The 16,601-nt window shown below is 39.8% G+C and overlaps 1 protein-coding gene across 1 annotated transcript; it reads left to right on the top strand.

The window, feature by feature from the left end:
- The first annotated feature begins 9,911 nt into the window (after window positions 1–9,911).
- LOC144666016 (uncharacterized) lies at window positions 9,912–16,372 on the top strand. Its single transcript, XM_078527367.1, has 2 exons — window positions 9,912–10,929; window positions 13,949–16,372. Exons 1-2 carry the CDS (start codon window positions 10,020–10,022, stop codon window positions 14,626–14,628), a joined length of 1,590 nt encoding a protein of 529 aa, XP_078383493.1. The 5' UTR covers window positions 9,912–10,019; the 3' UTR covers window positions 14,629–16,372.
- The last annotated feature ends 229 nt before the right edge of the window (window positions 16,373–16,601 follow it).

The raw sequence follows: 16,601 nt of genomic DNA, 5'->3' as shown, positions 1-16,601 counted from the left end.
ACGGAGAGTTTCTTCTATAGCTCAATGTTGCCTGACCTGTAACAGTGTATATGAGTAGAAGCAGCGATAGTATTGTTTGTGATTAGTGATTACATTAGGTTTGCTCAATGTTGTTATTTAATAGTTTTAACAAAAAGATATCATGAATCCCTTCTTTTTGCAAAATGGCTGATCTCACAGTCTTTAGTTGAATTTGAACACAATACGCTTTTCATTTCTTTAACTTTTAATTATTATTGAGTAAGAATTAGATTAGGAAACGAGAAACAGTGTGAAAAGCAAAAGATCTGTATTTAACGCCTTGAAAACTACAATCCAAGTCACAGTTATGTGGACACTTTGTACCACTCCTTCCCAACCAGTTGATGACGTCATTTTTTGCCGCCAAAATTGATTTGGTTTGCGGATTTCGCCGCAAAAGTTGCTAAGCAACGTGACGTATCTGTTTGCAACATTCTGGCGTGACTATCTTCGCCTGCTTGGACGCGAATTGACTCCGGGTGAGGGACATATGGCCAAGTGTCCCAAGTAACTGTGACACAGATTGTGTATGACTGTGTAACCTCTTCTGTTGTGTATAATTTTTTTTGTTCAATAAAGACTAACAGCTGCTGCGATAGTTCTCAAGGTTTTTATTTGCAAATGTTCCGTTCTACACAAAGGATTTTCATTCCACCTCCCTTCTCATTTACAGATAGAGGAATAGCTTTATCAATATTTACGTCCTGGAGTGCCAAAATCAAGCGTGTTATAAAATATCCTTACTGATTTGCACACATATCTGTATCTCACGAGAAGTGATAGCATTAGCGAGGTTCCGACTAAATGGGGAGGGGTGGGGGGGTTCTGAACCTCCCGCTTCCCTACCTTTTACTAGCGCTTCCCGCCCTTTTCCATAGTGGTTCCCTCATCTTTGTCCCATTTCCATTGCAAAATATAACAAAATGTTGCGGAATTTTACTCAGTTTCACCCGGATCGATAGATCCCACTTCCCACCATTTCTTCTCCCGCCTCCCCTTTTCTCTTGGGATCAAGCCCTCCTGGTCGCCTCCCCATCCCCCCCCCCCCCCCCACACTATAGTGAAATTTTGGGTCGCTTTCCAAGCCGACCCTCAACTTCGTTCGCAGGGTGTCATGAAAAAGACACCTTAGGAACAAGGTTGCTCTTTTCCTTGCATTGGAACGCGCAATTTTCTTGAATTTCGAAAATTACTTGTTCGTGTCATTGTTAAGGTGACTCGATCGAAATAAATGACGTGCTGTATGCCTGTCAAAAATTTCTAATAACTTCGCCATTTCTGACTCGATTTCCCTGAAACTTTCGCATTTCACTCGAAATTTATCGAAGATTAATACGCATGTCAATATGTCGATGTAATTATTGCAAGTTTTGCGCGATTTTACTTTTATTGAACACACCTATTTGGATAAAACTGCTATTTACAGAAAACTGAGCGTTTAAACTACTGCAATTATCTCATAATATCTTATTATGACTCTCTAAGTTTCCGAAAAATCGTCGAAACAGAAACCTCGATACAATTTGATCATCAAAATATTAATCTTGGGCAAACTTCGAGGCTTGGAACGCACCAGCGCTTCCACATTTCGCCCAAAATATATCATAACCGAAGGCAAAGAAAGTTTAATGCATCAGTTTTAACAGCTCCAAATCACATTCGGCTATTTGCAACGATAAAAAAGTTTGAGCAAATATTATAAACTCACCATTTGCGTCAAAATGTAGGAAGGTCGCCAAATTCACTTTTTTCTAAATTACATGAAAACGAACCGTACGAATTGATTAAAACAACCGGAAGATTAAATTGAACATCTTACATAAACTTTGCGCTACTTTACGTTTTTGGGGCTGCCTTGATATGGATGAAATAATGTTTTAAAGTGAAGCACTACTCCAACTCCATTGTGAACACGGCCATGTTGTTGTTTGGATTCTACAGCTACGCTCAATGGAATTGACGAGAATTTGAAGAATTTACACATGGATAAGGGGGGTGCATTTTAACCCATAATCAAGGCAGCCCCAGAAACGTAAAGTAGCGCAAAGTTTGTGTAAGATGTTCAATTTAATGTTCCGGTTGTTTTAAGCAATGGTGCGTTCCAAGCCTCGAAGTTTGCCCAAGATTAATATTTTGATGATAAAATTGTATCGAGGTTTCCGTTCCGACGATTTTTTGGAAACTTAGAGAGTCATAATAAGATGTCATAATGAGCTAATTGCAGTAGTTTAAACGAAATCTTAGCGCTCAGTTTTCTGTAAATAGCAGTTTTATCCAAATAGGTGTGTTCAATAAAAGTAACATCGCGCAAAACTCGCAATCATTACATCGACATATTGACATGCGTATTAATGCGTATTAAAAGTTTCAGGGAAATCGAGTCAAAAATGGCGAATCTATTAGAAATTTTTGACAGGCATACAACACGTCATTTATTTCGATCGAGTCACCTTAAGGTGATGTATAAACGTTTAACCATTTTACGTTGAGCTCATCTCTGCTTTGTTTTCCTCTTCAAAGTGGTGCATTTCTTCCAATTGTTTCTCATCTTTGGGGAAAATCGATATTTCATTTTATACAATTTTCAAAGGAATAAAATCTGTTCGAGAGTTACACCAAAAACTGGTGACGACGAAAAGAAGTTTTACGTAAGAACCTGCCTCCTCCACAGGCTTTTCCAAGGCCGCGCGGATTTTGGAGAGAGGCAGGGATGCGAAGCGCGAGTAGGGGGATTGGGAGCGAGCGCGAAGCGCGAGCGGTGGGTGATGGGAAGGGTATCCCTTCGCCCTCGCTTTCCTCAATGATTAACTAACGTTTCTCCCAACGATCGCGAGCGACTGGGGACGAGGCAGCGTAAGAACAGTTATTCCCTCTTCCCTAAACAAAAGTCTGGTTTTGAGGCCTTCCAATTAAGGGGGGTATCCGTGACGCAATGTCGCATGCTTCTGAGGACCAACGGCTGTAAATGTCGCTGTCGTTTTATCACAGTGTTGACACCGAAGCTTCAAGTTTTCCCTGTTAGCTTTTACAGATGGTTATGATTGGCTTCCTTTTTTCGACTTTTTTTTGCTTGTTTACAAGCAAAAAGTAGGAGAATAGCGTTTACATGAGCTAAAATCTGAACCGGAAGGGATCGCATTCTTGTTAACTCTCAAGGGACTGTTTTAATTTCTCAAGGGAATACTTTCCGCTGTGGGTGATCAAAGCGCGTGACTTGTAAAGTGTCACTCTATAGTTGTGCTTCAGCACTTCCGTTCTTGTAGAAAAAACGTGACTTGTCAATTTACAAACGTTATATAAGAATCAAAAACGTGAGTAGCCCAAATCTTACGTCACATAACCAATTAAGAATGTAAGGGGTTCAGCGCTCGAAGGCAGCGAAGTTTAAAACGATTAAGAACGCAATTTTTACTAGTACAAGTCTTTAGGCGCTAATATTAATTTAACCTAAAACGATTAACAACGCAAATTTGTCTTTCACACACTAAAACGTTGCTAATAGGAACTCATTTCGTGACAATTGATTATTTCTGCTGAGTTGCACAATTTAGAATTGCAACATCATCTAGCGAAGCGCACTATTACTAAAAATAGATTTCGCCACATGATACCCCCCCCCCCCCCCCCCCCCCCCGCGTGAGTCGGACAACAATTTTAGTTTCGGCAAAGGCTTTGTATGGAGGGGACGCATCCTTGACAAGAAAAAAAGGGCGAGAAAGACACAATTTGAGGCCGAGATTCTCGAAAGGCTCGAAAAATGATAGATTCCAAGCATTTTTTGCTTTAGTAATTGAAAAACAGATTGAAGGTATCCAAAAAATGGCCCAAAATTGAATTTATTAGTCGAAGATCCGGCAATGACACCTTGATTCCCACTGCAAAATTATTCAGGCTGCCGAGAAATTTAAGCGGCGGATAGCGAATTACTATCGAATTATATAATTGCGAAGGATAGCACTTGTATGTTTGCTTCATTTAGGCCCCGGAAAGATCGTCGGTTGCAAGAAATTCAGAATTCTTCCCGAATTTGACGGCACTGATCGCCGGCCATCCGATCTGTTTCGACACATGATAGATAGAGGGCGAAAATATTATGCTATTCAAACGCCTTTCTAATGGAATTGACGGCGGGTTTGATTTTAATAAAGCTGTTATTTATCCCCATTACTATTACAGACTGCAGCTACAGCTGCCGAGCTCGATCAGTGTATATTAAATAGTATTTGCCGCGACAATTGTGTAACGAAATTGACCTCTTTAAATATTCGGGTCAAGCAAGGGGACCGATCGGACGTCACGAGCGTTTCTTTGTGTAATTTTGTGGTGGCATAAATCTGAGGTTAGCTCTGTTGTGTTGCAAAATGTGCCACTAAGAACAGTGTAAACGTTTTGCATTTCTCATAAAAATAAATGTTTTCTTTCAGCAAATCCCGGCAGCAAATCGGGCCTTTATAATCCATTCAATAACTGAGAGTAAAACATTTTACACATTTATTGAATAATCGCTCTGTTTGACAAACCTTTTGTTTCAAATCACGGTTTGAGCTTTCTACGTTGCACAGGTAAGGCTTTCCGAATTCCGAGCCAATCTGGCCATGGTTTTGTGAAACAATCGCTAAATATGCCTCCAAAGTGGCCGCCAACCATACACTGCTCTTACAGAGAGCGGTTTGTTTGTCCGAATTTTATCTGACTCACACCGGGGGTCAAATTCTGTGACGTCATTAGTGCGCTTCGCTAATTGCAACATCATTAAATGTGTTAAGTGATATTTATAAGTGTTTTTGTAGCCTGTTGTGAAATTACTTCCGGTGGAAACAGTAAACGTTAAACGTTTCTTCTGTTCAGAAGTTAATGCATCGCCATTAGAAAAATAAACAGCAACTGTTTTGCTGGAAATGTAGTCGTTAGAAATGGCATGTGTAGCCGTAAGGTAAAGAATAACGCGAGGAGAAGCGGCTTTTGGTAATATCCAAACGAAAATTTACTTCTCAATGTGGGGTTAAGATTGCGTGACGAGACAAAAGGTAACTCTGTCGTGCGTAACCTAACCTGCGATCAGGCGTTATTTTTCTGCATTAAGCCGAGTAGAAATCTTTCTAGCTCTAAAGGAAACAACTATTTCGATTAAACATGTTAAAGGCAAACGTCAAAGTTTACCTTTTTTAACCAAGCCAAAGTATATGAGTCGCAAAGCACCCAGCCGTCGCGACTGACAAATACAGCATTTTACTCCGCGAAAATAAAAAAATGCTTGAACTGAAAGACGTTTGAATTCTTCCATGATATGTTCGAACAACAATGCCCAGGATAAACCTTCTACTCATACTAACTTCATGCAAAAAAAGTCGATATCTCGAAGAGATCTTTGATTTATTTTAAGTTCGATTTTTTGCCGCATCTCAGTTGGCAGTTTGTGTCATCGGTTTAAACATCGCTGAGTTCTCTTTTCACGAGAAACTGTTTTGTCAGAGAATCAGAGGGCCTTAGCCACACTTTAATCAGGCTAGTACAAATTCATCAAGAGCAGCGAACCTGTGTGGGGGCAATTTTTAAAATCTAAGCTCTCCGAAATGCCATTTCGTGCACTCACTGGCTATTTTTAGGGTATATTTACTCACCATTTTCTAGCTATTATTGATAAATGCACAACTTCCAATCATGTCGCTGTCATTTTTTTAGCGTTTATTGTGTCGCTGTCGCATTTCAATGCCGCAATCATGTCGCTTGTCGCTGTTTAGAAATTCCGCTGTCGCCAAGACTCGGGGCTGCGTCGCTTGTCGCTGTTACCCCTTGGAAGGCCCCCGGGGAAAGGCCTCATTGCTGGTAGTGAAACATGGGAATCCGGTAGTTTCGCCTACAAGTATTTTCGCCTACAGGTCGATTCGCCTACAGTGAAGTCGATTCGCCTACACAACCTGAGTTGTTTCGCCTACACCAAAGTCGATTCGCCTACATCAAAGCTTGCTATGTTCCGAAAGATAGAAGAAAGGAATACCTAAATAAAGTTCAATATTAATAAAGTTTACCTTAACTTGATGGTATGTGTGTGTTATTTTCGCCGAAGAAAACAAATAAAGAGCGATCAGACTAAGTTGACTTTGATATCGATGTAAAGTAAAGTGTTTAACCATGCAGTTGAACAGTGGCCCGTGAAGGTACTTGTGAATTTTTTTTTTTGTTTCTTTATTACAGTGTATAAACATTTTCTATTGTTTGTACTTGCGACATTTTTGACAGTAACAGCTATTTTTTTCCATAAAGATAACTTTCGCTCGCGCGTGCATTCACTGTTTGGCATGTGCGACGTTCGAAACATATTTCTATTGTTTATACTTGTGAGTTTCTCAACAAAGAAGGCTAATTAGCAATCAGAGTAACACATTTGCCTCATGTCTTAAGGAGGCTCGATGTAGTTTTTTTAGACTAAGGGTGGTTGTTTTGAAAATTAAAATTACCTAGGAAGCCAATGTTCTATTTTTGCCAAAATACACCATAATGATCAAATGTGACCAAATTTTACTTTTTACCCGTCACTTAGTCACAACGGTTACCATAGCAACGATTGACGTTTTCTTTTGTTCTCAAACAAGCTTGATTTTCTCGAAATCTAGACTGACACTTGGTGTTTATTTTTTGATATGTTAAAGTTTAGTAGATTGACTAACTGTTGACGAAATTTTAGAAAAATCTGTAAGAGCGTTTTCAAGTAAATCAAGAATGAAATTTTCAGAAAAACACCATTTTAATATAAAATAGGCGCCTTAAAATTGTTTCGTATTATTTGAGCACAGTTTCTCTCACTGAAATATAAATACTTACACCATCAAAGACCATTAACTAAAAGCGAAAGACTTTTTGCTTTAATTTGTTAAAATATATCGACTGCCGATTGTAAGAAATTATAAGAAAATACCAAAAACTTCATTCTTGATTTACTCTAAAACGCTCTTACAGATTTTCCTAAAATTTTGAGCACAGGTAGTAAATCAACTGTACTTGAACATATCAAAAAATGAATATCAAGTGTCAGTCTAGATTTCGAGAAAACCAAGCTTGTTTGAGAACAAAAGAAAACGTCAATGGTTGCTATGGTAACCTTTGTGACAAAGTGACGAGTAAAAAATTAAAATTTGGTCATATTTGATCATTATGGTGTATTTTGGCAAAAATCGAACATTGGCTTCCTAGTAGCCTGCGAATACAGCCGCCTCTCATTCCCGTCCCGCAACGAAGAGCGAAACAGGAAGAGAGACTTTCTCTCTTCCTGTTTCGCTCTTCGTTGCGGGACGGGAATGAGAGGCGGCTGTATTCGCAGGCTAACTTCCTAGATAATTTTAATTTTCAAAACAACCACCCTTCGGCTAAAAAAACTACATCGAGCCTCCTTAATGAAAAAAATTCTTTTCGTAGGTAGCACCGCTAAGCTATGCGCGATGCGAGAACATCCTTTCTCGGTCTCAGGCCTTGTGTCTTCCCCTAGTCCATACTAGTCAAACATTACGCGTGACCAGCGAGAACATTACAGTGCGAATACTCGAACCGGGACAGTTGGAACAAAGTTAACCAATGACAACGTTAATTGAGAACAAAGGATGTCGACCTTTTTCGTTAACAGACCAATGACGTTCAAGAAAGCAAACAATAGATTTACAGAAAAATTTGAAAACTCAACAACGTTGCAAATAGTTGCGGACCTCTCAGGAAACTCGCCTTGTTTTTGATTGGTTAGTTTCGATCCTTAATTTTCAAGAGGTCGTAGATAGAGATCGTAGATAGATAAAGTTAGGGCCTCTTCACATGATCCCGGTTTACGGGCTGTCTCAGTTACCAGGACGGATTTTGACCTCTGTTCATATGGAAAATTTTAGCCCGGTTGACGAGGATAAAATTCAAGAAACGAAGGCAAAATGGCGACACATGAAGTTGCATCTTTCGCGACTATCGTAGCTTTATTGACCCATGTAACTTTATTAATAAAGCTAATTCGCATATTTCTGAAGTGGAAATAGATACAAGACAAAATTAAACCATTTGGACCGCCCAATTACTAAAGAGAAGCTATTTTCTCAAAAAAAGTTGCGTCTCGGCCACCGGGCTGGAGCGTTCATATGGGAAAATATTCTTCCCGGTTGTCGAGATCTCGGTTGCAGAAACCGAGATATCGGTAACCGGGCTGGCCCACCTTCTCATATGAACACATCCAAAATTTTACAAGAAAATAGGAGGGAGCCGAGATCTCGGTAACTGGGCCAGCCCGGTCAACCGGGATCATATGAAGAGGCCCTAAAGGGACGCAACTTTTTTTGAGAAAATAGCTTCCCTTTCGTAATTGGGCGGTCCAAATGGTTTAATTTTGCCTTGTATCTATTTCCACTTCAGAAATATGCGAATTAGCTTTATTAATAAAGTTACATGGGTCAATAAAGCTACGATAGTCGCGAAAGATGCAACTTTATGTGTCGCCACTTTGCCTTCGTTTCTTGAATTTTATCCCCGTCAACCGGGCTAAAATTTTCCATATGAACAGAGGTCAAAATTCGTCCTGGTAATTGAGACAGCTCGTAAACCGGGCTCATGTGAAGAGGCCCTTATTAGACAAGTTATACAAGATGTATGTTACAATATCATCTTCGCGAAAAGTTTACAAATCAAACTACGAACCGTGATTTTTCTCTTCACGGCCAGGAGCTGTGAATTGAATATTCCACACTGTGTTCGCTCTTGTTTGAAAATTTTCACTCCGGAAATAAAATGAAGACTGTGAAATCAAATTCACGCCGTAATTATTTTCATTTCGCTCTAGCTTTTCAGTAGCTTTGCTCTGTCTGTTGCCTTGAAATCGATGCGAGTCACTTCCTCGCCAATGTTAACAAATTGCTTTTACACCTTCGTATGACTTTGAAATTCACAAAAACAATACTTATATCGTCGGTTAATGCCGTATAACTGTCCAAAAGTTACCACTTTACATTTTTTGACACGATTTGAGGCCACGTGAAATGTAAACATCAGGTCGAATGTTGTTTTCGCTTGTTTGCTCACGGACTCATTTTCTGTCGGTTATCTACTGTTACAACTTTGTAAACTCACGGCTTTCGTGAAAGAGGAGTTTGTTCCGTTTCGTCATTGAGTCTTCAATCTTTCTGTGGTCATAAAATTACCACAGGCTAAAGTCACTGAAACTTTTATGGGAGAAAATTCATTTCATGCGGCGAAAGCAAAATTGCCATTAATAAAATATGCAAGGTCAGTTGTCGCTGTGGCGGCATCCCAAATCTTTTTTGCCTTGTCTTTCGTCAGAAACAAAAAATAATCACAACAAACACGAGTATGTAACTTAGAAGAGTGAAAACAACTGACTTTTCAAACATGAAATCTAGAACGTTTCTATTCACTTTCTGCTCACATGCGACATAAGACGCTGCATACGACGGAATTGGCACTTGAGACGTCCTTTGAAACAATTCCATCCCGTTTCGCGCTTGTCGTGAATAAAAGCGTCCTTCGTTATTCTTTACTGTGCTATCACCAACGAAGAGCAATACAATTTTATCAGAAAATTTCTTTTGAAGAATTTTTCAGCCTGTGAAAGCCAACTTTTGATTACGGTTTTACGAGCGCTACTGAAAATTCGGTGCAGTCAGTGAAAATTTAGGATCGAAACTATCCAATCAAATACAAGGCAAGTTTCCTGAGAGGTCCGCAACTGTTTCAAACGTTGTTGACTGTTTAAATTTTGTTGCAAATCTATTGTTTGCGGTCTTGGACGTTATTGGTCCATTTCTAAAAAAGGTCGCCATTCTTTGTTCTCAATTAGCGTTGTGATTGGTTAACTTTGTTGCAACTGACCCAGCTCGAGTATTCGCACTGTAAAGAATCGACTTTTGTGTAGGCGAAACAACTCAGGTCGTGTAGGCGAATCGACTTCACTGTAGGCGAATCAACCTGTAGGCGAAAATACTTGTAGGCGAAACGACTGACATCATTATTTGCGAATGGATTCAGTACCGCCGACACTAACATCGAGGTGTCACACCCCGTTCTGTCCAAGCAACTGCAACCTCTCTCATCACGATTTGGTAGCAGCGATGTTTATGGATGGTCGTTGCGCGAATGCGAGAATCCAACGGTCTGGGGACTTGCCTCTTGCACTAAAGAAGCTCATAGAATCTGCCAAATTGTCTGGTTGGGATCAAGACAGTGACATTCCCGATCCTTTAGAAGAGCTGAGGAGACCCCTGCTTTTCCTAGCTTGTGCTTTTGGGAAGATTGGCATCGTAAAAGGCCTGCTACTGAACAACTTTAATCCGCGCGCAGTAAACGAACATGGCGAGACAGCTTTGCATTTTGCACAAACACAATTCAACAAAGCGGCAGTTTTTGAAGGTAAATTGACCAAGTATACAGATCGAGAGAAGGTATTTCAGCGCATTTTGAACATCCTTGCTGATTATCATCCCAAGATCTTGGCGGCGACGGATAACAATGGCCGCACAGTCTTTCACGTGGCGGCTGCAAACATGATTTTAAATCGCTCGCCCGACGGCAAACATAAGAAAGTGCTGTTTCATCAATTCTGCTTCAAGAGCATGATTAACAAGTTGCTGGAACTCGAAGTTGCTGCCATATTCACCAGAAATGAAGTAACAGAGGTCATCAACGCCGCCGAAGACAACAACGGGGATTCTGTTTTGCATATGTTGGCCCGGGACAGTCCGTGGGGCTTCGAGTTGCTGAAATTCGTACAGAACGCGTTATTCTCTGGGAAATCAATGGCTGACGAAACGAACAAGCAAAATGAAACGGTGGTTTCTCTCGCTTGGGAGACTGATCCACAAAATGCTGTGAAAATCTTTTCACTCTCACCGGAGGCGGATAAAAATCATGAACGCCTTTCACACCAAGGTGAGAAAGTTCATTGAAGAATACCTATTTTACCATATAACCTTATAATACTTTATAACATAAAATTCCAATTCATTGCAAGCGGACAGGTTGAGAATAATTGCGTTCGACGAAGGAGAGCGCAAGCCTAATTCTGTTTTGCGTCCTGTGTCTTTTGAGTTGGTAGGCCTCTGCACTGTTATGCGGAATGAATCGAGCCGTAATGCGCGCGCAGGTGTATGGACTCCAAATTGGCCGCCCTGACTGATTTTTGCAGGGGCAAGTCTCGGCCGGGTTACTGGTGCGACGATATTTTAGTCTTGTTTTCGCATTGAATCATCCCTTTTGTCGTCTTTGGTCGCTGTTCTGCACGCGTGCTTCACAAATTCGCTAGAACATTTCGTTTGGTCACTAGATTGTGTACTTAGTAAAACTGTTTACTTTCGTTCTCGTACAAGAATCGCCTCTTCTGTCGTCTTTGGTCGCTGAACTGCGAACAAAACTGACCGTTGCTTGTGGTCAAATAGCAAATGTTCTGAGTTGTATAGCTCAGCGGCCATTGTGCCACTTGATCATGGCTTGTGATCAAATAACAAACTTTCCGAGTTATGTAGCTCGGCGGCTGTTGAGCCACTTGATCATTACTTGTGATCAGATGTTTAACGCATTTGCGTTAAAAATTTGCACGGTGTCGACGACATCAGAGCAGATGAAGCGATCGAATACAACCGAACCATTGTTCAGTCAGATGAAGCGATTGAATACAACCGAACCATTGTTCAGTCGAGTAAATGCGGCACAGGAAGCATTCTTTTGTATAACGTGACCAAATCACGTCGTGCACAGAGTTCTGTCCAGACTTCGATAAATGATACCCACAATAATTATGATAGTAAGCTTATAAAGAGATATGAAAGAGATTTCCGTGTTGTAGCTGGAAAGAATGGCGATAGGAGTTGTTCTGTTGCTATGATCTCTACAAATGCTGAGAAATCTCAGGCTGTGAAAAAAGCAACAGGAAACGAGACAGAGAACCATCTCGAATTTCTGTTCGTAGAGTCACTATATTGCTTAGAAGAAAGAAATACAGAAGTAGACTTCAAAAACTACTGAAACATAATTTCCCAAGCTCCTCACTTATTAGAAATTTTTGTAGCAATTACAAGAAATGGTTTATTTTGTGTAACTCTGAACATTTTTACAGTAAATATGTTTTTTTCATAAACAAACAGAAAGTAAAAAGATACAAGTATTGCACTGGTAAACAGAAAGAGTTATCAATTGACATGCTTCCAACAAAGTCTGACTTCAGTCACAATAGCGCTTTTGGTCATATTTTCCAAAGTTCAAATTTAAAAGGAGGTATGCTTCCTGCAAACGACAGTTGTAATTTGCCTTGGGTATCTCTCAATGAGAGACTTTCATTAATAAGTTTAATGCCTTATGATGTTGGTGGGAGTGGAGACTGTTTTTTTAGGTCAGTTTCACACCAACTGTATGGAACTGCAGAGTTGCATTTTCAAATTCGTGCTGCTGGTATTAGGCACTTGAATAATCATCCAAAATTTTATGTTGAGAGCGTTTCTGACAATAGTTGGCAAGACTACATTCAGCAAATGTCAACACCAGGAACTTGGTGTGACAATGTAATTATCCAGTAAATAAGTATTTTTAGTTGAAAGCAAATTCTGCAATATTAATTCATACTTCAATATATTGCTGTTTCAAGTTAAAAGTGCTTTCTATGGAATTCACATGTTGCTGTTACCTTAAAGGAACAGTGCCACAGCTGAGTTTAAGTTTGAACTTTGAACTGTGTCGTTACTTTCATACTTGTGTGTGTTACACATAACACACATTCAAAGACAAGCAATTGTCATTTATTCTTGGAATTGATATAGTTATTGTTCACAGTTTATTCGCCATCAATGTTGTTAAATTATTCTTACAAACATTTCACCTTCCTCTTTTGTCCCATCACCAACAAATTGTACAAGAAAAAGGGGAAATCTCAGTCAACGCCAAAAACTACCCCTCCTTTCAAGCCTTACTCGAACGCATTCCCCCAATCGCTGATTACTACTAGTAATAATAATAATCAACTGTTGTGGCCTTCCTTGTGATGACTGCCTGTCAATGTTACTGCCCCCCTGCCAACTCGTACCCAGTCATATTAACATGATTTTTTGGTGGGGGTGGGGGGAATGAAGATTGGATACATGGGTGGATTGAGGCACACAATTGAAACAATATCAAAGCACGCGAGTGATGTCACCACTCAGACAAGACTCAGACAAACAAACCGAAAAGGCGGACGATTTTTCTAAAACACTTTCTCAAACAGTCGTTTCTAAAACACTTTCCTTAAACGAAAACTTCGCCTAGATTCCTTCTTTTTCTCTCAGAATACGCTAATGTTTTCTGAGCCTCGTGGAGGTTACATTCATTTGCATTCTATTTTAAGACCTCACGTGCTTCGCTATTAAATAGTGACCGGCTACGAGTCTGCCCCACCCCACCATTTTACATTCCAAAATTGTCAATGTAAACATGGAACAATGGATCCAAAGGTAGCCAATCACTGCTCAAAGAGGGGAGGGGGAGGAGAGATTGAAAGTGGGTCTTTTCTAGCTTAAAAAACGGGGTGGGTTTTCACTTTTCTCTAAAAAAAGGTTTAGCAGACACTTATTGAGAACAAAGCTGTCAACTAGGGGATATTGTCTTGTTGAAAAAATGTGTAGCATCGGTAAGGAAAATTAAGGTCATTCACGCTAAATGTTTATGTCCATCCTTGACATAATTCATGTCGCAAGGTTACACCATGTCATGCATGGAGCGAGTGTGCTGAAGAAACTTTTTTTAAAACATAAAGGTGGCCATTCTGTAAACTCCGCTTGCAATTTCACTCTTTATAAAGGGATGGACCCCAACATTTTTCTTAACGGATCACTTTTGGTAATGATTATCAACGTTTTGTGAAAAAAGGAAAAATTCTATCGAGTAAAATTTTGATTTTTTTTGTCCCTCTCACATTCAACAGAAGCTAAAAATATTGATGCAGTGGATCAGGAGAACCCATTCCCACAGTTGACTGTCCCATTGTTTAATCAAGGACATGAAGATGACTTCCATGCTCTGACACATTCAGATGACAATGTACCGGTACCCTGCATAACACAGGCCTTTTCATTGTCAAGTGAAGATTTTTCACAGCATACCAGACAGACGTCTGATTCAAGCGAGAAGCCAAAAGACTTGTCCACGCCAGGCAAAGTTGAAATTAAAGAGTCTTGTGCGGAGGTCAACACATCCAGCCCCAGCAAAGTGAAAACTTGTTCAGATGCTGACAACTCATTTCTAGAATTTGTCAATACTGAATTAGTTGCCCTGGATGTCGTTGCAAAGCAGAACATTGTAGGCGTGGTACTGAAACAATACTTGGACAAACTCGACCAAGTAGAAGAGAGACTTCCAAGGTTGGGGCAGCTAATGAGTGAAGAGGAAATGGCTCTCAGTCAAAAGAAAGAGGAACTGGCCTTGTTGAAGAAGGAGATTGTAGCAAAGGAGAGGTCCCTTGAAGAGCTGAAACAGAATAAAGAACTACTGTGTGAAGAAAAAAAGAAGCTAAAGAGAAAAGTTGCTCACTGTGAGGCAACCCAGCAGCAGCTAGAGGGCAATTTTAAAAAGGTCGATCAATTTGAAAAGTGCGAAATGGACTGATGGTGAATGGTCATACTATCAGTGCAACCTCGATTGAAGGGTAGCAGGAGACCCACCCACCCCTGTGTTTGGTTATTGAACCATGTTTTGTTCTTTAAATATCAGTTACAAAGGAAAACACATGTAACTGATAAAAATTGACTCAAGTTGTTATCGTTTTAGTTCTTAAAGGGATATCATTTATGTGAATGCTAATAACGAAACAGAGAAGGACAGTTATGGTCTAAAGATAGAGAACATTCCATTGAGTTCTGAAATATTATCTATGAAGATGTTATATTTAACTTAACCAAGAGTCTTCCATTTTTTTACCAAAATGTGTATATTTATAATGATAGAAGACATAACAGTCCTGTATACGAAGGAAAGCTCCTTGATACTTTGAAGAGAGAAAATAATATTATGTTTATTGGGGCTGTCATTTAAACTTCCTGGCCTTTTAACATAAAAGGGGGGGGGGAGCAGGGGGGTCTGAACCTCTCGCCTCCCGTACGTTTTACTCCCGCTTCCCGTACCTTTTACTCCCACCTCCCGCTCCTTTCCGTAGCTGTTCTCTCCTGTTTGTTCCATGTCCATTGCGAAATATAATTAAATGTTACGAAATTTTACTCGTTTTCTCCCGGTTCCCGCCACCTTAAGAATCCCGCTTCCCGACTTCTCTCCTCCCGCTTCCCGCCCCTTTTCTCCCGGGCTCCCGCCCCCCTGTCCCCCTCCACATAAAAAGAAATCAAGCAAGAATTTGTATTTTATTAAATCACTTGTTAAGTTACATTTATTCATTACTGAAACCTACAAGGTAATTTCTATTAATATGACATGAAAAATATTTTCTGCTTATTTGAAAGGCCTTTCGAAATACAGAAGAATGGCGTTTTTCTTTTCGAAATATCTTTTTTCGTTTCAGAGATATTGACGTTTTTGTATTATGCAAATTAGATCAGTGATGACGTCATAAGATTTGACCGTAAAATGGTAAAATACTGAATAATCAATATCTCTAAACCTATTGAAGCAGTGTTCTTGAAACTTGGCACCACAAATGTGCATCACAAAAGGAACAAAATGACACCCTTAGTATTGTTGCCATAGCAACTCTTTCAGCTCCAGTCTCTCTCTGTCAAAAAGACAAATATCCCCCTATCTGACCTCTAAAGTGAGACAAAGGGTCCTGCTTAGAACAGACATAGTTCCCATATTGTCTTAATTCCCACCATCGGTTTGGCTGCGCTAGATGGTTCTTGGTTTCAGACAAAAACTGGGAATTTCAGTTTTTATTGAGACAGCACCAGCGGCAAAACTGTTGTCATGGAAACAGCCCTAAGAGTAACATTTTGTTTCTTTTGTGATGCACATTTGTGGTGCCAAGTTCCAAGAGCACTGCTTTAATAGTTTTAGAGATATTGTTTATTCAGTATTTTACCATTTTTTAGAGTCAAATCTTATGACGTCATCACTGATCTAATTTGCATAATACAAAAACGTCAATATCTCTGAAACGAAAAAAGATATTTCGAAAAGAAAAACGCCATTCTTCTGTATTTCGAAAGGCCTTTCAAATAAGCAGAAAATATTTTTCATGTCATATACACTTTAACGATTTTCTATTTGATACTTGTATTTCTAATATTTTTATATAAAATCCACACCTATGTGAGATACCAGGTTATGGCTAAAGGAGTTTGTCCCATTTAAATAGTGATTGTTCTGTTTGGTTCATCTGCTCAGAATGTTACTGCTGACTTTTTTACGGCAAATAAATTTTAGTTTGCTGATTCATATCAAGTGTCTCAATTTTAGTGTATATCAACATGTGGCCTATTGTTAAGTGCGATGTTGGACTGCAGATGAAGTGTTGCAGGCTTGAGCACTGGGCAGTTTCATTGTGTTGCGTTCTTGGGCAAGACACTTTACTCTCATAGTGCCTTCTCTACCCAGGTGTTTAAATGGGTACTGGCGAATCTGTGGGTAACCCT

Source organism: Oculina patagonica, chromosome 9 (genome assembly GCF_052425735.1).
Source record: "Oculina patagonica isolate OP01 chromosome 9, crgOcupat, whole genome shotgun sequence".
NCBI classification, from domain to species: domain Eukaryota; kingdom Metazoa; phylum Cnidaria; class Anthozoa; order Scleractinia; family Oculinidae; genus Oculina; species Oculina patagonica.
This window is presented reverse-complemented; position numbering and strand designations above follow the sequence as displayed.

Excerpts from the sequence above, each read along its gene's own strand:
- LOC144666016 (XM_078527367.1), top strand. The coding sequence starts at position 10,020 with ATGGATTCAGTACCGCCGACACTAACATCGAGGTGTCACACCCCGTTC. Across the intron at positions 10,930-13,948 it reads TGAACGCCTTTCACACCAAG|AAGCTAAAAATATTGATGCA; the intron begins GTGAGAAAGTTC and ends CACATTCAACAG.